The following is a 23,039-nucleotide window of genomic DNA, read 5'->3' as shown; positions in this document are numbered from 1 at the left end:
GTGTCCTATTTTTTCTGTGCCAGCGCAAGCTCCTGTCGTGCTTGCTTGGCCATGAGAACCATGCAGAAAGTGCACAGCTTTTTGTAGCACTAATTACCCTGCTTAGTATTTGAAGCAAAGGATGAAAGTACTGTACTTTTGCTCAAACGAATGTGTCGACAATCTGCTTGTGACCTCCAACTGGGTGCTTAACATAGCCGTGGTAGACAGGTGGGACATCCACCTCACATGCAAGCGGAGCATGATCTGAAGCCTGTTAACATTGCAGTTCACACTGCAAGAAAAAAATATAGTATTGATGGCATTGAATAACCGGGCGTCAAATGCATCTTTAACCTGGCACCCAGATACAATGACGCAGACCTGCACCAGAACAAGTTTCTACCATTGTGGTGTAGCATACTTGGCTGCTGCTTATGGGTGCTGGGTGCTTAAGTGAACGCTGCCAAAAAAATCTGTAAAACCAGGGAGTTCAAAAGAAGGAAATATTTTCAGGATCAAATTATTGTCACTTCGAAGGTATTTTACTGTACAAGCTCTCCTAACGAAACACTTACGTACATAATTGGGTAAAACTTGCAAGTTACCTTTTTAAATGATACATCTGAGCGATTAGGGGCAATGGGGAATTGAAAGTAAATGGTACATCTGTGCAATTAGTGGCAATGGGGAATTGAAAGCTATGGATAAGACAGTACCATATCAGTTTTTCAAACTAAGAAAAGCCAATATTTTAAGCAATGGAGTATGAAGACATCTGCCACTTTTTTCACGCTTCACATGAAACAAGCTAAGCACATTAGATGCACAGCAAGCTCAGTGGAAACATACATATTCAATCATGACATAGGGTAAGGACTATGGCACCTAATCCAAACTTCCTGTTCTACAGTGCAGTCCACTTATAACGATACCAGATATAACTATATCACTTATAGTGATCAAATGCCTGTGATTTATCATTTTTTTCGTTGCGCCTGTGTAAACATAAGCCAGATACAGTATAACGATTGGTTATTGGCGGTACATCAGATATGATAGATTTATCGCCGCCTGGTAGGTGTTTACCACAAAAATTTGACTGAATATTCAATAAAAGATAAAATATTTAGAAGGCAATGACGTGAGAACTCGACATATGCGGCAAACGGGGATATGCGATGAAAACAGAATAAAATTAGCACTATCATCATCACAATCGCAGCCACGCAAAGGGTGCTATGTTGTTTGGTTTATGGAGCTTAAAGTCCCAAAGCAACTCAGGCTATGAGAGACGTCTCTACTGTGTTGTGTCATCGTGAACATTCTTTTGCTTCGTCTCTCTCAAAAATAAATGACCACACAGTTTGTTATGCTTGTACATGGCTTGGCACAACACCACTTGCAGTTCAAGTTGGTCATCATAGCCACTGGAAAACATCATCATCACACATTGCATTGCAACCAAGCTTTGTGCGCACGTGGCACACTTCCGGATTAGGGCCGAAAGGGCACTGGATTTCTAATTCTTCAAGGATTTACAAAAGGAAGGTTACTTTTTTTTATTCCTTTCAAAAACTGATATAGCATTATCTTATGCATAGTTTCAAATTGTCCTTCAGGACTAACCATCCAACTGTGTTAAAGAAATGTTAAGTAGAAAGGTTTTTGCAACAAATTACGTATGTCACAGCTGATGGTTCCTTCCTGAAAGTGCTTATTTTTCTGTTTTGCTATCCCTATAGTTGGAATGTTTGAAATTGTTTGCTAAAACACCTGGTCTAAACTCACGATTCAGCCTCACTCCCCTCAGTTCCCAGTGGCTGCAGCGACAACTGACCATGGCGGCGGTCATAATCTGTGATGCAGCGTGGGGTGCCAAATATTCCTGGCTCAGGACAGGCAGCAATTTGAACTGAACCTGCAATGTTTACACTACTATCCTATCCAGTGAGGTTAAACTAGTACGATTGTTTTAGAAATTGCAGGCCATAGGCTTAGTGAATCTAGGAAGACAGGTGAAGCATGCACAGCATTAAAAAGCTGGGCCTATACTAGGCTATTGTGGTTTAGCATGCTAGCAGCGCATGGATTTCTGGTCCGCAAGCATATGCGTAGCGGACAACGTAGAAGCATTCTATCTGCATTCACAGAAGGATGGCAGTTAATTGCAGTTAAGTTGAAGAGGCGCAAATTGAAGATTGTGCTGGCCTATGCATCTGTATCGAGTCATGATGGCCACTTAGTCGAAAGGTTTTATTTAGACTTGGCAATGAGCAGAATAAAAATGCAGTACAGCATCCTACATAGATGCCGTAATAGACAAGAAGCAGGCAAGGGACCAGGTAGGGGGTTACTTTGACAAAAGTTCTAGGAATAGCAGAGGATAGTTATTAGCGGAGCTTGCAGAACAAAACTTACAGACCAAGTTGCCCATGGAAATTTATTGCTTACATCAATTTCTGCTTTCATGGAACTCATTAGCGAAGTATGTGCGATTAACATCTGGAAAGTAAACTATCTGTCCTGTGCACTCTGATCTGGGGTTTAATATTTTATGGAAACGACCGAAGCATGAACTTCTTTAGATTTTGTTTGAGCAGGTCTGTTATTGCTTATAGCAACAGCACACTGCTTAAAGGTGCTGTAAATGACTTGTACTTAGAAAGCTGCATTTTTGCAGTTGCATTCGGTGCCAATAATTTGGGATAATTTGTAGACAGTTTTGCGACTTCTCTACATTTGCAAGGCCAGAAACCACCAGCAGAGATTTCATAGCCTTGTCATGGAAGAAAGAAAAATAATCCCTTGGAATTTGTAATAATTCTGGCTTTTAGAAGGTAAAGACATCAAATTTTTCTTAGCATATTTGTAAAGTTCACCTCAGCTTCATAAATAACTTACAATTGAATTTATCCTACCAGACAGTTTTGGTTTAACTTTCAGATTGCGGAACATTGGTACCGACATCGCAAGTGTGTATGATGTCATTGAGACCAAGAGCTGCAATGTAATAGGTTTTTATCCAGTCGCTGTCACTATGACTTCAGGAGCATCTTAGTATAAGAGTTTATGTAATTAAAACTACAAAGCGGTGAATGTATTGCAGCTTTCATTTGCATCACGTGATCTCATACTCACTCGTGTGATGTCGGGAGTCTCTGTTCTGAAACCTGGAGCTGAAAGAAAAGAAAAATTATTTTTAAATTATTTATTGAGTTCTGGTGAATTTTATGTAGTGATCCATGTTTAGTGACATAAGCGCAGTTCCAAATTTAAGTTACGCAAGGAAAAAATCTGTGTCTCAACTCCTTTGACTAAAATTTTATACTTGAAGACAAAGTATGTAGCCACAAAGGAACCTTTGAGTGTGTCCTTCAGCTTTCTTCATGCTGATGGTACAGGTCGCTTGTGTGCTTGCATGTGCAGAGTTCTTTTGTACTTGCGTGTTTTTTTGTTAGACTGCATCTTTGCAAAGTGTTTGCCGTTTGTGATGATTGCACTCATTCTGAGCCCTTCTTTGGAAGTCCAGATGCCTGCTTTTCTCCCTCTCCTGGTGTTTGCGTAAGCTCTCAGTTATTGCTTGGCAATGTCTTACTTGCAGAGTTGTACAAGCTGATCCGCCTGAAAGGTGGCACCAGTGACATGATGAACGATCGGGTGCGAGCCAAGATCCAAAGCATGATACTGCGCATTGGTAAGGACACGTCAGATTCTTATTTCATGTCGCCACAGTAAGCACATTTTATCATTGTGGAAGGCAAATTTTTGTGTCGTAGATGATTTGGCAGTCATCAGCTGCTCTAATTGTGATAGGTTCTCTTCAGTGCCAGCATCATGCAAAAGCCGAAGTTGTGCTGGCAAACGTGGGACAGGTCTTAAACAGACCAGACCTCTTACAATGATGTGTTGATGTTTTGCCTCGAGTGAAACACTGCCAGACTTTAGGGATTTGTTATGCTGGCCACACAACAGGGTTGCTGGGTCAGCATTACTTCTTGCGGTAGAAGCTGGAAAACGCGACTTCCTAGCAGAGATCCGCTACTCGCCTGTGGGTTTAATGTGGTGCTCTCACTGCCATCTTCAGCTTAGCTCGCACCCATCTACTCTGCAGATGTCCGCACAAGATGTAGTAACAGTTGAGGTACATGTCCACCAGCAGCAACTTCATTGCTGGTTATGTTCTGCTAGCATCTAAATGCGCCGATTCCTATGTCACTTCCACTTCATGTGTTGTCTACTGTATTGAGTTGTATTCGAATCACCTACAGTGCTCAGTGTGCTGAAATTAAATCTTCTAGAGACAGTTCACCTTCATACCATCCAATGAAGATGCTTTCTGGTGGTTAAGGGGCTACTTACTAAACACATCTTGTTTGTGAAAGAAACACTCTGAAATATCTTTTATACTTCTCTTGTCTTCTATCTATGCAATTTTTTTCTTCAGTTATCAGTTTTTTAACTTTTTGTGTTTACATCTCGGGGAAGTCCCGCTTCAGCTTGAATGCAGCGAGAGTTTGAAAAACAGCACAATACATAATCTTGAGACATATTAGTTAACAAATACACTTAAAAATTATACATACAGATCAAAGTACACAGCACTATATTCACTAATGGATACCCTAGGCGCGGGGCACATCACATAGCGCTTTAGGGGGGACACTGGTCTTAAAACTATTTTCGTTATTTACCAATCAAAATTGATGCAACTTGGTGGGTTTGTGTAGTTTTTTGTGCAGATTCCAAAACTGCAATTATTTATTTTGTGATCCAATTATTTCATGAGATAATTACACCAATTAGTCTAATTCTTACAAGAACAGTTACAAAATGATCACTGAAGAAAAACTTCAGGTGAACACATTGCTGGACACTAGAAAGAATGAGTAACACAATGTTGCAAGCAGTTTTTTGATTAAGCAATTATTTCTTGTTTTATTGCATAACAAAGTTCAAAGGTCAAAATATAGCATATAAAGGTCACAAAAAAAAGCCATTTTAAAAATTTTGAACAAGAAATTAAAAAATCTACTTGCAACATTGTGTGCTCCACATATTTGGCTTCATGCTGAAAAAGAAATTATTACTCTATCAGCAATAGCTGCCGAAATATTAAGGCCACAAAACTGCAAGTGGTCGAGAATGCATGTTTTGAGAAAAGAGCAAAAAAGAAACAGGGCATTATTTAACAGACATTCACTGGTGCAATGCACACGTTTACAATTTAAAATGGCTATAAACATCCAGGAATGTAGTCTCATTGCTTTCCAACGTCCAAGTGTCGCCTCTTTCATTTTGATTTGCAGTTGCAGCACATTCAGTTGTCACTTTTCCGGCTGCGCGAGTCATATGCAGGCAGCGTTTTTTTTTTTTTTTCTTTTACGTACGTCGTTTTGCTACGTCCTCGCATCAAGACCGCGGTGAGGAACGTTTATTGCGGAAAAGAAATGTAATTTGGAGCTGTTTGCTGCTTCCCAGTGCTCTGCATTGCACTGGAAGCAAGTGAATTCTCTAAGGACTATGAACGAGGTCCGATCGGCACAAACGCGCGGCGAGCTCTACGAAGACGACGTGTCCCGCAGTTTACGCATTGGAGAATAAGTTTGACGGCGATTCCTTATCCCCGTTCACTTTTTTAAATGCCAATATAGCCGCCGTATGTTTTACGCTTCGCCAATCTCGGCAAACTGTTTAGATCTGACGATCGTGAACTCCGCATCGCCAAGCGGACTGTCCGCCGCGCTGCCGTCATTGTCACGAACACAATCCGTCTACCGCTTCATTGCTGGAGTTGGCGTAAGTTCAAGCTTTTCCTGTTTTGAGCTTATTATCTTTCTGCTCATCTGCGGCCTCCGTTATCACTGTCGCGGCGGGTGCGACCGCTGGCAGTAGCAGTCCCCCGTGCTGGGGTTGGGAACACGCTAGGCCTACTTTAAGCTCGTACACGTGATCGTTCGACGCACGATTTTCGTCGGCCTGAGCGCGCACAGTCGGGGCAGGGCGTCACTTGAGATGATTATTCAACTATTTTTTTTTTTCACTTTTTTCACAAATTCTTGCCGTGAACGCACCTCGCAGTTCGGAGCCAAGCGCGGCCGGCGTCACGTCTCCGCCGTCTCCCCGCGGCTCAGGCGCGCCGAGCAGACGCCGTCAGCCAGCTCTACCAATGCGGTGACGCCTTATCGTCACGTGCACCCCGAAAGCCAATGGGATTGCAAATGCCACATTTTCTTTTTTGCTGTTTTTTATGCAACCAATGGGCGAATGTAAACATCAGAGGAGGCAATTTGAAGACGAAAGGCAGCTCTTTCGAATGAGACCAAGATGGCTACGGTGCCGCGCACAAAATGGGAGCTACGCCTCGCGGAAAATGGTTGTTTCGGGGGTCGTTTTCGGCCCAAATTTGGGCGACATCGATTATATAAATTGGCATTGTGACTAAAATACCGACCCTAGAGATGAAAAACTTAGCAGATAGGTGGATAAAGAGCTACTGATTTCGCAAATCACATTTTCTAAAAAGTGATTTTTTTCGCGATTTTTTGGTCCGAAAGACCCGTGTCCCCCCTTAAGAAGACAATAGTTAAAACAATATTATGGTGAATATAGACAACCAATTGCCCTAAAAGTTTTATTTGAAATTATGATCAAGTAGTTTCAGTAGCTATATCACTCGGTAATGAGTTCCAGTTTTCTATAGGAGTGAGGTTTGATATTTTAGCGTTCGTGCGAATATTGGCTGTACTTTGCAGGTATGATCAGTCTGGAATGAAATATGATAGGCAGGGGTGATGCTTCAAATGGAGAGTCACTGTGATGTAAGGAATAAAAGAATGATAAACCAGAGAACTTGCGTCGAGTGACAAGGTCAGAAATATTGAGAGATTGTTTAAGATTATACACATTGTGGTGCGGTGAGTATGATGAAAGAATAAACCTGGCAGCTTTATTTTGGACAGACTCAAGACTGTTAATGAAACGCTGCTTGGATTCCATATTATTGAGGTATACTCTAAAGCTGAGCTTATGAGAGTAGTGTACGCGTGAAGTTTTGTCTCTGAGTTGGCAAGGTGTAAACGACGTTTAATGAGTCCCAGTTTATGAAATGCTTTGTTTGTGATGTGATCCATATGGGCGCTCCAGCACTAAAGGAAACTCCAAAGTACTTGAAGCAATCTGTTCTTTCAACTAAACTGCCGTTAATCATGTACACATTAGAAGGCGTATTACTGCGTTTGGAGCTTGTTCTTTTTTTTTTTTTTCCTATTAATTTCCATCTGCCATATCTGACACCACTCAATTAGATTAATTAAGTCAGTCTGTGAGATAACTGCGTCAGTGGGGTCAATTACACAATCATCAGTGAAGAGTTGTACATTAGGTGATGCATAGATGCTATGTCTAATGTCATTGATATAAATTTAAAAAAGCAGAGGCCCTAAAACTGGTCCCTATGGAACTCTGGATATGATACATGAACTGTTAGATGAATACCCGTTAATTTTGGCACATTGAGAGTGATCTCTTAAGAATTCTTTGATCCATCAGGTGATGTCACAATGCAGCTGAAGATTGTCAACTTTTTTGATACAATATGATATGATACAGTGAAAGGAGCCAACAGTCTACGAGAGTGCAAGTAAACGTAGGGGATACCTTTATTTTTTAATGTTTTGTTGTCAATGTTTTTGTTTTTTCTTCCACTTTGTATTTAATAATTTTTCTCCCTAAAATTATTACATGACTAATTCTGGTCAGTATCAACTGCAAAAGATAAAGAAATATTTCCTACGTTTACCTTGGACTCTCACAGAGTATTGGCTCCTTTCATTCCTTCGTTAGCATGCCTGTTACTGCCTTTGGAAGTAGACCTACTTTATGTCCTGCTGCAACGTTTTCAAGGCCTTCGCCATATATTTTTGAAGGTCCGAAGCTAGAAATGGATTTCAACACTGCACCAAATTCATGCCAGCTGTAGTGCGTTGGCAAGGGTCACGCATTGCGATATGCTGTGAAGGCATGTTCGTTTGTTTGTAGCATAGCCTTGCTCTAATTCTTTTTAGCTTTTGAGCTTCCTGGTTGAACGAGGAACATGAGCAGGCCCAGTTCTGACATTTTTGCCATGGGCACACACTCTCACCCATGCCCCAGCTCAGCATAGCTTCAAGGAGGTGTTTCATGCAACATTCGGAACTAATGTGCCCTACTCGATGTTTTGCATCTCGCGAGCCCACTCTGTGTTAGTTTCTGTCATAATAAACGTCACTGGAGGGATCACACATTGCTTCCTTCATGGTGCACAGGCATGACCATTATTTCCCAGTAGTGGAGGGAAGAAAGCCGCACAACAGAAATAAAGTATCTTTTGTAACGTAAGGTTCTTGACCAAAATTCGAAAATAACTTATCAGTTATAACCGAACATCTTCCGTAAACAATGTCTATTGCAAACGTGGTCCGCCTGATGGAAAGGCTATGGAGGTCAATTGAGGGAAAAATGTCTGTTGTTCTTTAGTAACTGTTGCATCTATGTCGCTTATAAATGGCTTCAACAATACCTCTTTCTGAGAGAGACTGCTACTGATCTCTCTGATGCCTTTGTCGCTGCAGGCCTGTTCCTGATCACTGCTGTGCTGCTTGTATCGTGCACGTACGTCTGCCACATCTACGAGTTCCGCAACCAGCCCATCTGGGAGAGCAGCTTACGCAACTACATTGCGTAAGTGGCTATCTGTAGCACACATTTAAGGGAGCTGTGCAGAGAGAGAGAAAGAGAGAGAAGGCAGAGAGGTTAACCAGGAAAGCTTCCGGTTCGCTACCCTGCACTGGGGAAGGGGAATGAGGAGTTTAAAGGAGAAAGATAGAAGAGAATGATAGGAAAGGTAAGGCGGCGAGGAGCACAGTCACAGTTTCTCAATCAAGTTTGTGTCTCTCATAAAACACATAAGTGCTTTGAGCTGTGCAGGTTTGCAGTTAGCCCAAAGGGATGGTCATTCCATGAATGCTGTTTTACGAGCCCTCCTTACTGTACTAACCTGCTAGATGTATCGCCGCATTTCTGCATCCATCTAACATACACATCCCTAATAAGCATATAAACTATGGTACAACATTTTATTCTAACTGCAAAGTATGCACGGCTGCTTAGTTTGCAAGACTGCTTTCTACCTGTCTTGTAACTTGCTCTGGTGTCACAGTTAATCGGTACAATGAAAGCTTGCTAATTTAAACCTTGATAATATGATTTCGGGTTAATTCAAACTCCACTGCTTAGTCCGGTGAAGATTTATAAAAGCCTTATCAGGGTGTCTAGCTACTGGGAAAACCGGGAATTGTCAGGGAAATTTCATACAAAAATTTCGTGAAGTCAGGGAAAATGGCACGATATATTCTGCAGTGCATTTTCATTTTAAGCTGGCGCACATCAATTATGTTATTCATGCAGATTTTTTTTTTTTTTTGAGCGCAGTGACTATGGCCACGTTGCAAGGTGAGGCGCGATATATTATTTTGACGCCAGCACATGGCTGAGCTGCCACAATAGAAAAACTAATACGCACATGTAATGGGTACTCAATAAAATATGCGGTAACGCTGTGTGAGAGCAGTATGCGACAAAAATTGGGAATAATCTCGCCGGCAGCGGCCAGCACGAAAGTGATCAGCGAGCTGTGAGCTACAGCTGAGGTCCATTGTGACACTCCAGTGTTGACCGCTCATGTCCTTGCGATCTTGCTGCAGGTTCCGCACCTCGTGTGCAAGATAAAATTGCTTGACACTTTCATGTCCACAATCATGAACTCAGTACCAGCATCGCATTCCGCACCAACGCCGAGGTGAAACTTGCGTTGGATTGCGGACTTTTCCTACACAATGGACTTCCGCCATAGCGAAGTATGCGGCGGCGGCATCAACTCGGTGTACCGTGATCCAGGATACAATTCGAGCTGTAATTTAAACCTGCTGCGTCGTCATCGGACAGCGGGGTTGATGTTCGCTGCACATCTAACAAGTCTGGCACCGGCTGTAATTCTGGTCCCAATGGCACTCGTGTGGCTGCGGCGTCTCCTGGTTTTTGTTCCACGCCCGTTTCTTATGGCTTCCAAAGGCTCGTTGCATGCACAGTTACAATCTACTGTTTTCCGGCATCTCGATCGCAAGGAAAAACTGCACAAAGCTGTGCATCGAGAAACACAAGCACAAACGTAGAGTCGCATGAAGTGGCGGCCGCGGCGGCGAACGCAAAACAGCAGGGGAAACAAATGCCGTGCCGATCATGCAAGCCAATGGGAGACGCGGAAAGGCGCGGTTTAGGAGCATGCCGCATGAGAGCTAATCAGAGACCTTTGGAAAACCGGTGCGCGCAGCCATTCCACTGATCTAAAGCTGATCTAGAGATTTATATTAAAATTAGCTGATCTAAAGATTCATATTAACTCTATTGGCTCTTGCCTCCATTTGTAAATGGATCATGATGATACCAGGAGCGATGTTATATCGTCCGTGCACTTGCCGGAGAAAGAGCGACAGATACTGTGCATTTCTTTTCCTGTAAATGAATTATAATTATATGTAGCACTGCAAAGAACGTCGATAAGAGGCAAAAGATGAGAGGCAAATGATAGTAAAGGAAGGGTAGGCTTTCGCCATTCTCTTCTTAACCCTTTCGCTGTCACAAACGTACCAGTACGTTTTCGTGCTTCCCCTCCACAGTGTTACCGACGTACCGGTACGTTCTCTATCATGCATTCAAAACTTCGCACCTGAGTGCGAAGCTGGCGCACTTGTACAGGCTGCGCCATCTGTAATATCTTTCTACAAGTTCGTATTTTCGCCCCGTGTTGTGTTGGTATGTATGTACTAAGAGTATGGAACAACCATGCCCACCCCCGCCACCTTCTTTTCTGCAGGGCGCGGTCACTCCGCGTGCGCTACTCTATCGTAGTAAGCGATCATGCGGTGCTCGCATTTCACGGTGCGTGTGTGCAGGTTCAAGGGTTGTTCTGCTATCTGCCGCAGGTTTGCAGGATTTTATTTTTATTCTGTTGGGCGTGTGTGTCCTCTCCAATAGGTCGACACATGACTCGATCGCAGCTTTCGGTCCCTTGCCGCGCCCTTGCTTGCTGCTAGCAGCAGCAAAGGAGGTTGTTTTAGCCTCTTTTCACCTCCCTCTGTCGTGTTTGGGCCATCGGAAGTGCGCCCTCTCTGCGCCTGGTCACTTTGGATGGCTGTCCACGCGAAACCTTCGACTGCCGAGCTCGGAATGGGACTCTCAAGAAGTATCGATCGGTTTTTTCTTATAATATCCTCATTTATCTAATTTATAATCAGGTTGATGATGATGATGGTGTTAATTAACAATACCTGCAGAACACTGAAATGTGTATATTCCAATGACTATGTTATATGTATAGCAATCATAATAAAAAATAAATCACTATGCTCGTTCCTTGAAACCAAGCCGACACTGGAGGTGCATCACGGCCGGAAATGCCCGACAGTGAAAGGGTTAAGAGACATCTAAAAGACCCTCCAATTTTTTTAAGGTGATCAAAAGCCTTTTTTGGCTATGTCGATGGGGTCCTGTGTACAGAAAGTGTCCGCAGCTGTTCTGTCTTCAGAAGGAATAGGATCAAACGTAAGGTTGTGATCGATAGAGGATGATGCAAGGATGCTGCAGAAATAAAATTATGTCAATAGGGTGATTAGTTTAGCTAAATTATATCCAAAAGAACAATCAATCAGAAGTCGAAATAACCATGCGACCAATGTCGACGTCCAAGGCATGTGACGTCAAGCCAACCGAAAGTGGATGTGTTTCTGACTTAATGAGCCAAACTGATGCTTGATCGTGATCAGAAATGTGCAATGAGTGTCAAAGTCTCGCGTCGGCAAGATTTGTCCGAGAGATGTGTCAGCGAAATATCACGAGTAAGAAATACTGCGTGTTTCCTTTCCTGTAAACCAATTATAGAACACCGATGAACTTGATGCGTTCAACAGAATGCATCAAGCAGCCATAAAAGAAAATAATAGAAAGGGTAAGTTGCCAGCAAAAGGGGGTCGGAACAATACCGTGAACCGGTTCGAAGCGGTTCCTCCTTTTTGTTCCGGTTCGGTTCCGGTTTTCGCTCCGGTTCCGGTTCGACACTTGCTTTTCACCAAAGAAGTTTAAAGTAATGCAAGAGGTTCTTGTCAGTTCTTTCAAGGCTATTCGAAAGTTTGAACTTCGGATATTTCAAACTTTTCCCCCAGTTGCGAAAGGTTTGAATTAACAAGCGGTATTTACTGTTGAAACCTATTCACGCAATGTCTAAAGAACAAAAATGGTAAGGAATTATAGTTTTCTCTTGCTATCACTGAAGTGGCAGAACAACAAGCACTCCACTGTCGCTTCCGTCAAGCTAGACCAATTGTGGTTGCCGAGACAGCCCTGCGCATGGCCATTACAATAATATCTTCTTCCTCACTGAAATAACTGCACATATTCATACCTGAAAAGAGTGAAAGCTGATCTACCCATAGCACTGAGCGCGGTAGTAAACAAAAGGGGCCGAGAAAGTGCAAAAGTCTGCTCTTTGTTCAAATCACGTTCGGAGAGAGGGTTGTCATGAAGCGAGTCACATGCCAGTGTGAACACTCGTTATCGATCAGTGGTTGTCGCAGGTCGACGAAGCTGTCTTGCGACCTTCGCAAGTCACCAGTGTGAATGCGGCTTCAGCCCAGCCCAACTTTTCTCTTTGATCATGAAAATAGGTCCACACCATTGGTCACAGGGCCTCCTCTGAGAGGCATTTGTTGGTTTGTCCGTGAGTGTTATCAGACTTCACTCTTCTTCCACTGATAGAATTACTTAATACTGAAAAGTTTTGCTCAAATTGCTGTACAAAGTTGTTTAGTACTACAGTTGGCACTGAATATGTTGAATTATTATTTTTACGAAATGTTTGTTTCACAGAATAGATAAAAAATTTGGTAGACACTTAAACTCTGTCTTTAAGAGTATGGCGTGATAGCATTAATGGCTCCGATCTGCAGGTCCTGTTGTGAATCCTAGTTTTGTGTTTTTCTTGTGCGCAGCTGTCGTGCCAATATTGAGGCGGCACAGCACCCCATTGTGCCGGAGCTGCCTGTGCGGCCATGTGAGCCGGATGCTAGACCTAGCCTAGCCATGCTGCAACTCCACCTGGTGGCCTTCCTGGGTGCCTGCCTGGCCCTGGCCTCCTGGGTACTCACATCGGCAACCGCAGCCACCTGGCGCCACTTCTGGTGCAGGTATTTAAGAGGAAGGATGCACTGTTCTTTCGGAGACCACTCACAAACTTCCTGTCCATTGCACGCTTTTCTTTTGTATTCTTCAATGAGAAAGTGGCACTTGGCACTGCACATACGCACTGAGTAAGAGAAGAACATGGGATGAGTACTGTGTACCATGCATCCTGTCCTTTTCTTTCTCTTTACCCCATTGAGGCAGGCACATGGGGCAGATCTTGACACCACTAGTGTATCGGGCAACACCCTCATGCAGTACGGCATGTTTTGGAGCTTAGGGAAGGGACGGTCTCTTACTTTTGATGCCAATAGCCCATTCCATCACAAACTACATATGCCAGTGCTAAGCAGTAGCAAGATTAGACTTTTTCTAGTCAGCAGTGCCTAATTCAAAAGTGCGTTTTACTGCATCCAGTGCAGAGCATGTTAGGCACCAACAATTCTTCGTTCCCTGGAAGGCTAGCGGGTGGCACATTGTTGCAATAAGTGTGTCACCAGTTTTAGGGCAATGTAGTCCTGCTTTCTTGTAGCAGGTGAACATTGGAGGTTCTGGATGTGTCACTGTATTAGAGTCCACATTCCTAGAAAAAAAGCAGGCGCGTCACAGGATTTTTTTATTGGTCAAAAAAGGTCACGTGGCCTTGTAACTTCGTCAACCTCATGAGTAATCAGCGCTCAGCGGGCTGCCGAACGCTGCTGAACACTGATTGGTCTGTAGGTTGTGTGACATCATGAGACCGTATCACTGTCATCACCAGCCGGCTGACCGACAAGGGAATTTGTCGGCAAGCTCTATGACATCACAAGGCCATGTGACATGGCCAAGTTAGCAGGTACTGTGGCAGGTCAAGAGAGTTGTGATGTAGACGTGACATCATTCTGTATCTGAGCATGATTGGCCTGCTGAGTCTGTTATGTCATGAGACCACGTGACGCAAAAAGCCGGTTGATTCAGCGGGTGCTCCAGCAGTTGACAGGTAACATGGCTTGGCAGTGATTGGTCAACGGTTGTACGATGCTAGGAGACCATGTGACGTGACCTCGATGGCAGGAGTCCTAGCGGGTTTGCAGATGACAGGTGGCCAAGTGCTGATTCGTCACCAAAGTGCATGACATTGTGAGACCACATCACTTGGCCAAGTTTTCAGGTGCCAAGAGCAGTGATGGTAGGCTGGATCCACAATTTTCTGTAAGCGCTGAAAAAAAGTAAAAAATACCGTATAATGTGGAATATAAGTCGAGGCAGAGTATAGGTCCACCCCTTTACTTTGAAGTAAAGAACTCAACATAAAAATTATAAGCACAAAACTTGACGTTTTATTTACGTGCCACCAGACTCCTTGCCTGCTTATTCTTCAGAACTGTCCGAACTCTCCTCCGAAGACAACTTTTTCTCACTGGTTGCTCCCCATAACATGTCATTCTCGGTGCCGTCCAGTGAGTTGCTATTGCAACATTTCTTGAATGTCCACACGACCACATTGTCGGGCAGCAAGCGCCATGCATGCGGCACCCATGCGGCCAAAGTGGCGAGAGGTGGCCTGCGCAACTGACTGGTTGGAGTTTTAGGGTTGTTGCCAGCTATCTACTGATTATAAAGTTCATGGACACGGTCTTTAAAGGGCTTATTCAGCACGACGTCCAGTGGCTGGAGCGTTGATGTCATACCCTTTTGGAATGACAGAAAGGTCTATTTTCCTGTCGCGGAGCGCCCACTTTACACCTGCGGTCAAGTGCCTGCGAAAAGCATCCAGGACTAGCATGCTTCGACACTGCAGGAGTGCGCCGAGTCGCCGATTCCAGACAGTATAGATCCAATCCAACATGAAGACCTCGTCCATGTAGCCCTTTTCGTTTACGCGAATGACAACATCCTGTTGGAAAGCCTCTTTCGGAAGTAAGCGTCTTCCTCCTAAAGATTATATATGGGGGCAGCTTTCTGCCATCTGCAGTGCATGCGAGCATCACCGTGAAGCGCAAATGCTCGTTGCCCGTCGAAAGAAGCTTGGCTTCCTTCGCGCCGCATTCGCACACTGCAGTGGACGACGGCATGTCAAGCCACACCGGCATTTTATCAGCATTGCCGATTTTACCAGCATGTAGCCATGTTGCTGCCGGAGACGGATAACATAGCGCTGGAAATCGATAAGCTTGTCTTCGTATGCTTCTGCCAGCTTCTGGCAGATTGATGTGCGCCGAGGAAGTGCAAATCCTTTGCATCACATGAAGCGATGAACCCAGAAAATGGAGCCCCTTGAACTGCTCCTTGGACAGTCCGGATTCACTGGCGAGCTCAATAGTTTTGATGCAGATGAGTTCCGCTGTCACTGGCAAGGATCTGGCACAATGCTCGCGAACAAAATCTGCCATCTTGTCTTCAAGTTCAGGATGCACTGCACGGCGCCTGCGAAAGGAGGTCTTCCACGCATTGCATGCAGACAGCTTGACTTTCTGCGCTCGCCAGTACCGGACGCATTTCTCCCTGCGGTGGCAGGGAGCAAACTTGGCAGAGTGCCCGCGGGATGGCTTGATTGCACAAGCCTGGTTCGATTTATCGTGTCGCGCTTGAGGTGGGGCGGGCCTAGTCCACTGCTACAAAATCATTGGCAAGCGTGATAGATGCAAATGCCGTTTGGAGTGAACAATGCTAAAAGCCGGTGGCATGACCACAGCCGACCACATGCTTTCGTTGATTTATAGATGCAAGAATGTGCAACTCTCGCAAAAAAAAAAAAAACTGCCACTTCTTAACACAGTCGCCATAGCTTACGCTGCGCCGCACGTTTAGCCCTACAAGAACAACTCTCGCAAAACAAAAAAAATTACCGCTTCTTAACCACCGCAGCCGCCATAGCATACATTCAGCCCGATGGCAAAAATAAACGGCTCTCGCAAAAGAAAAAAAAAATAGATCTGCCGTTTTCTTAGCGTCCGCAGCCGCCGTAGCTTACACGCGTTCAGCACAACGACACGAGACGCTCATCGCACGCCAGCCACCGCGCGCAGAGCATTCACAACACACACTGGAGAAGCGTCTGCCACGGGCTAAGCTGGCGTGTCTGCGCATGTGTAGTGCGTGCTGCTGTGAATGAGACCGGGAAAGAGAGAGATAAAGCTCAGCAGAAGAATGGGCACACCCTTGCACTTCGCTCTATTGCGTTCTTCCCCCGAACACCACGTCTGCATTGGTTCCCTCTCGTTTCTTCACACACATGACTTGCAAACGTCACGTGCTAGCGCGGCAGCAATCACCGCAGATGCACGCGCCTTTGGCGGAAGGGTGTGGCGCTGCCCTAGACCAGCCGTCGCCGAGCTGTGTCCTCTCATTTTCTCCGCGCGTGGCTTGAAAACGTCACGCGGCAAACGGCCGAGGTGATGTGATCATCTTTAGGAAAGAGCACCGTCCAATGCGTGGTGTGGAGTTCGATGTGAAATTGAATTCAATATACGCCGCAGCTTTCCTGTACTTTTACATGGGATTTTCAAGCGGATATTCCGCAAGTTCGATATAACCAAAATTCGAAATATCCGAGTTCGACTGTATTAGAAATATCACAATGAAATTCGGTGTGTATATGTATTTCTCCCTGCTGCTTTCAAAAATATAATTTGTTTCACTATATCTCAATTAGTTCTCATACTATGGAATCATAACTGGTGCCTAATTAGGTAATTTCTTACGGGTGATTAAGACACTTTCCCTCAATATTATTTGGCTCTGATTAAAATGTAGCTGTATCCAAAGACCTGCCATGTTGAGTTATGCTATTTATATTGTCACTAAGATGCGTTACCATATAAAAATGTCTAATTATGCCGATGCCCCATAATTTTTAATATAGTTAGCTGACATTACTCTCCCCCCAATTTTATATGTTCAACCTAACAACATAACAATAGCATAGCTCCACAGTTCAATTCTTCCTGAATGCAACGGTGTAAGACTTATTAAAATTGTACTGCAAGAACATAATGAAAAGTTCCGTAAGGCTAGTCATGTTGGCGAAAAATATGAAGTTGAGAAAATTGCATTTGAAGTTTTGACTCTGACTGCAGAAAATTTTGGGAGGAATCTTGAACTGCAGATTTTATTTCAGTGTTCCCTATCTGTCCTCGAGCAAAACAAAACAAAAAGTGTCTTATTCCACTCAAGGAAACATTTCCTAAAAATTTTGAAGATGTGTACATGACAAAATTGTAAAAAAAAGAAAAGTTAACGAAGTTTTGGGCTGACTTCTTTTTTTTTTTTTTTAGCCAACGGGAGCGCAGGGCTAGGATGTCCAGCTCCAAGGACAGTATTTTCAGCCCTGAAAACGGTTTCTTAAGGGAACTAGCGATCCGGTGCCAAGGAGGCCTTTGGCAAACAGTTGGGTGGCCCTGAAAAGCTCTGTTGTGACGCTTGTGCGGTTGACCGCTCGCATCTTCGCGATCTTGCCGCAGGTTCCGCGCTTCGTGTGTGCAATAAATGTCCACAATAGTGAACTTGGTACTGGCATCGCATACCGTGCTGAGGCCACGGTGAAACTCTCATTGGTTCGCCGACTTTCCCGACAGAACGGACTTTGCGCCAACTGCTCAACACAGTGAGCGCCGGAAAGTACCTAGTACGCAGCGGCGACATCAACACAAGGTGTATCGTGATCCGAGATGCAGTTCGCACTGTAATTTGAACCCGCGGTGTTGTAACGCAAGTCCCGACAGCACGCTTTCAGCGCTGTTTCTTACGGCTTCCAAAGGCTCGCTGCGTGCACGGTTACAATCTACCGTTTTCCAGCATCTCGATCGCAAGGGGAAAAAAAAGAAGAAACTCTGCACAGAACGGTGCGTCGAGAAACGCGAGCGCAAAGGACGGTGAACGTAAAACAGAAAGAAAAAAAACGACGCGCTGGTCACGCCAGCGAATGGGAGATGCGGGAAGGCGCGCTTGAGAAGCGCGCTGCGAGAGAGCTAATCAGAGACCATGAACGGCCTTCAAAAAACTGGTGTTCGCAGCCATGCCGCTTGAGCGTTTGAGATGGCGCAAATTGCACACAAAGAAAACAGCTTCAAACCAAGCCCAGGATGCTGCCGTGATGTTTTGAAAACCGATTTTATCGCATTTCTTGACCGAATTCAGCCTTAATAATTTGAGTGCAGGTGCTCGAAAGGTTAAACTTTCCAAAAATGGGTTTTTCTCAAAATCCCATTTTGAAAAAAGGTTTTTGAGGTTTTTTTAACCATTTTCGACCATTCTAAGACCCACGTCTCCCCTTAAATACGCCCATAATTTCAGGTCGTTCAAATCACTTGCACTGCGTGAATTGGTTCATGTGGTGCTGCACTTCACCATTCGTTTCAGCGATGCAGCATGGCGGCCTCTGCATGAGTGCTATTCGTTTCAAAAAGTGCAGAGGTCGTGGAGGTCTTGAAAAGTTCAGCAAAACAGTCCACTAGCTTAGCGGTCAGTGCCGAAATGATGCAGCTGCTGCCACCGCACGAAAGCAGACGACAGTTTGCGTGATGATGCCAGTGTTCGCCAAAAGGACGACAACGCGTACTTCAAACCATGTCTAGCAAGAAAGCATGGGCATGTGCTGTCATGCATGCTGACTTCAATCATGATCAGTAAAAGCTGTGTCTCTTGGTGCCAGCTGCCGCATGGTGCACATGCATTGAGGCTGGTTTGTATCAACGCTTCACTACGGTGTACTATTTGAAAATTCATCACCATATTCGACATTTATTAGGGGCAGTTATTCACAGCCAGCCGACCACATGATTGTGGTTGGCTGTTATAATTGTGCAATGCATTCATTAGTGAATGTATGCTATCAATGATGCTCATATTGTCATCCGGCCCAAACATGAGGATTTTCAAATAGCACATCGCAATAAGTATGTGTACGTACTGTGCAAACGCATACATATGCACATTAATTGCGGCAGCGGGCGATCAAAACACATTCGATCATGACTGAAGTATATATAATCAGCATGCATCACACCACATGCGTGCGTTTGCTTCTTAGATGTGAATTACGCGTAGCCGTTTTCTTGGCAAATTCGTGTTCTTGTTGACAAGTGGGATAATCACCTCTGATCTTTTCGCCATTTATTACAACGCACAAGCCAGAAACATCGCTGCTGGTCATTGTCGAAATTGGCGTCGGTTGACGCGAGTCGCACACATCCGCCTGCAGCTTGTTGGCGACGCCGAGGCTAGCAGATGGCCCGGCCTACACTCCACCATTCATTTGGAAGCAGCGGGTGCCGATGCTGCACCTGAACTGCTGGAATTGGCACTGCACGCTTGCAGCACCACCGCAGAGCTTTATAGAACTGGTGCAAAGAGTGCAGCTGAATTGAATGGAGCTTGCTTTTTCTTTTGCTTACACATGCAGATTTTAACACATGCACTGCTGAACACTGTTGTGTAGATGTCGGAATGACGCCAGGCCTAGGCTTGATGAGCTTATTGCGAAAGCAATACTACTACAGTCGAACCCGGATATATCGAACTCGAAGGGGATCGCGAAATATTTCAATATATCGATAATTCGATATACAGAAATCGGCTTGTGACGGCACTTACGATGCGAAAAAACGATACTGTATTTGTCGCGTAATCAAACCACTCGCATAATGAACCCACCCTCCACTTTTGCACCCGAGAATTTGAAAAAAAAAAAAAAAATGCGTTAAGGCCAGCTCACTTACATGCAAGCGACTGAGCGATCTCAGCGACGAGCGGCAGCGACAGAGCGAAAATTTTCAAAGTTGTTGGAACTGCGTCCCTCTCGCCGCTCGAGTCACTGCGGCAGCTCAAAACAAGGTTACTGTGTCGCCGCGGCGGCAGAAATCGTGAGCATTTTCGCTTGCATGTCGATGGCGCGCGTCAGTCCGTTTCGGTCGTCTCACCCACAGCTCATTGGCAGCTTGCCAAGATGCTGCGCAATGATAACGTCGGGGCGCGTTTATCTTTTGATAGCTCCTGCGGTGGCGGGGAGCGAACTTGGCAGAGTGCCCGTGATAGCTTGATTGCACAAGCCTGGTTCGATTTATCACGCCGCGCTTGGGGCGGGCGTCATGATCGCAGCAGCTGACCGCGTGCTTTCGCTGATTCACACGTGCAAGGATAAGCGATAAAAAAATAAATAAAATAAACATCCCCGCAAAAAAAAAAAAAAGACCCTGCCGCTTTTTAACGTCCGCAGCCGCCATATGTTGCGTTACGCTGCGCGTACAGCACAACGATAAGAAAGAATAACTCCTACGAAAAAAAAACAAAAAACAGAGCTGCCGCTTTTTAACATCCGCAGGCGCCATAGCCACGTCAGCCGCCGCGCCGCCGCACGCAGAGGGTTCACAACCCACGCTAGAGAAAGCGTCCGACGTTTGTCTGAAAACGTCTGTCTGAAAGCGCGCTGAGCTGGCTTGGCGCATGCGTTGCGCGTGCTGAAGGAGAGAGATAGCTCGGCAAAAGAATGGGCACACCCACGCACATGGCTTGCAAACGTCATGTGTTGGCGCGCGGGAAACGACAACTGCAGATGCGCGCGCCTTTGGGGAATGGGCGCGGCGCTGCCCAGACCAGCCGTCGCCTAACTGGCCCCTCTCATTCCTTCCTCGCATGGCTTGAAAACGTCACGCGTCAAACGGCCAAGGGTGATGCGATCGTCTTTGGAGAAGGCACACTTTCCAGTGCGTGGTGTGGAGTTCGATATATCGAATGACCGGTGAAATTGAGTTCGATATATGACGCAGCTTTCCTATACTTTTACATGGGATTTTTAAGGGGATATTTCGTGAGTTCGATATAACCAAAATTCGATATATCCGGGTTCGATATAACCGGGTTCGACTGTATAAGTTTCGAGCCTTCAGCGTGGCGCGGCCACACCCACTTGACGCTGTGACATCACACCCCATGTGACACTACGGTGAGAGCTTGGCATGTTCATACGGCTTGGTTAAAGCGGGGCTTTATATGTGGGCTGGCAGTAGTTGCCAACTTGGGTCTCTTGTTTCACATGGGACGGTTATGTCAGAATCAGCCTGCTAGGACCCCGGCATTCTCGTTACCCCTATAGGCCACTAAGGCACATTCATATGGGTTGGTTAATTGGGAGAAAGCTTGGGCCAGGAGGCGCTGCGCCGCTCTGTGCGTCAGCGCCCTCCATGGAGACCCCGTCCAAACCTTTGCGCAGCGCGGCCGCATCGTCTGCTCCCCGCCACATCGAAAAGCATGCTGTCATTCGCTCCGCGCTATTTTCTAGCACATGTTTGCGCGCGCGCGCTCGGTTGTTTCTCTCCTCCTCCGGCCGCGTTCTGGCCGCCGTCGTGCTCCAACCAAGGGGGCAAAAAAAAAACAAAAAACAAAGAACTGGAATGATAAAGTGACGGCGCGGTTTTTCGCAAAACTTGTGTGGAAACGGTAACGAGATGGTTGTCGGCTTTTTTTTAGGTATCACATACCGCTCGTATCTCGCACCTCTGTTTGTAACTGGCGGTACCGCAGCAGCCATCACGGAACCAAGTCGGCCTCAAGAAACAGATATACGTCAATAATGCCATCACTTGGCGCTTATACAGTAAAAGCTCGTTAATTCGAAATCGCTTAATTCGAACCGCCGGTTAATTCGAGCTGATGCCCGGGTCCCTGCAAAGCCCTATGTATATCAATGGGCCGGAACGCCCGATAATTCGAACTAGGAGCCGGCAGCCGACATTGCTTCTTGTAAATAGAAGTCGCCTCGTAACGAGTACAATGCATTGAAATTTTTTTTTTTAATATGCACAGCGACGAGAATAAATAAGCAGCGCGCATTTTTGCACGCACGAGGCGAGCCGCCTATTTCCTTGCTGGAGCCTCCGGCGTTGTTGTTGTTGCGACTGAGGGAAGGATGAAAAGGAAAGTGCACGGGCCTGCCGCTGCCGCGTGCAGATAGAGGAGAGTTCAAAGATAAGAGGAAAGAAAGAAAAGAAAAGAAGCGCGTTTCTCTGACGCGCGGGTGGCGCGGGCTCCGCCGCCGCCGATGCTCCGGAGCAAGCCGTTTCAGATTTTCGTTGCGCTGCGGCGGCTGCGATCGGTGGAGTGCACGAGTAGTCTTTTCTTGTCGCATTTTGCATGAGCTTGCTCGTTTGTGTGGTATCTCGCCGCTGACGTCTCATCGACTGTGCCGATCATGGCGAGCCGTGGAAAGTACTCAACAAAGGATTTAAAGACTAAAGTTGAAATATTGCAGGCGGTTAAACGTGGTCTCTTAATGAAGACAGCGATTGCCGAAAAGTATGGCATCAAAAAAAGCACGTTGTCTACCTACATCAAGAACAAGGACTCTATCATCGATGCTTACCAAAAGGAGATTGAGCCCTCGCGGAAAAGACTACGGACCTCCACTCACCCCGAGATGGAGACTGCTGTCATTACGTGGATAAAGGATGTTCGCAGCAGGAATATTCCATTAAGTGGACCCATAATTGCTGCGAAGGCAGCGGACTTCGCCAACCAAATGGGCATCAGCGACTTCAATGCATCGGAAGGCTGGTTATCACGTTTTAAGGCCCGCCACGGGCTGACGTTTAAGAACGTCTGCGGAGAGGCAGCCGCAGTCGACAAAGAAACCTGTGAAAATTGGGTCTCAGGTGAATTGAAGGAATATCTTGCCGATTACCCGCTCAGCGATGTTTCCAATGCTGATGAAACCGCACTTTATTTTAAGTTGCTCCCAAACAAGACTGTGAGCTATAAAGGTGATACGTGCTCGGGCGGAAAGCGCAGCAAGGAAAGAGTTACCGTGCTAGTGT

General features: G+C 45.4%; 1 protein-coding gene across 2 annotated transcripts in view; it reads left to right on the top strand.

Moving 5' to 3' along the window:
- Nucleotides 1-23,039, top strand: part of smo (smoothened, frizzled class receptor) — a 96,834-nt gene that overhangs the window by 54,861 nt on the left and 18,934 nt on the right. For both annotated transcript variants that reach the window (XM_084602413.1, XM_084602414.1), the window contains 3 exons: nt 3,584-3,676; nt 8,592-8,700; nt 13,062-13,256. In XM_084602413.1, coding sequence (XP_084458539.1) covers nt 3,584-3,676; nt 8,592-8,700; nt 13,062-13,256 — 397 coding nt within the window. The remainder of the gene's footprint in view (nt 1-3,583; nt 3,677-8,591; nt 8,701-13,061; nt 13,257-23,039) is intronic.

Source organism: Amblyomma maculatum, chromosome 4 (assembly GCF_055883805.1).
Source record: "Amblyomma maculatum isolate TAMU_Amacu chromosome 4, ASM5588380v1, whole genome shotgun sequence".
In the NCBI taxonomy this organism is placed as follows: Eukaryota; Metazoa; Arthropoda; class Arachnida; order Ixodida; family Ixodidae; genus Amblyomma; species Amblyomma maculatum.
Note: the sequence above shows the minus strand (reverse complement) of the source record. Positions and strands in the feature narration are given on the sequence as shown.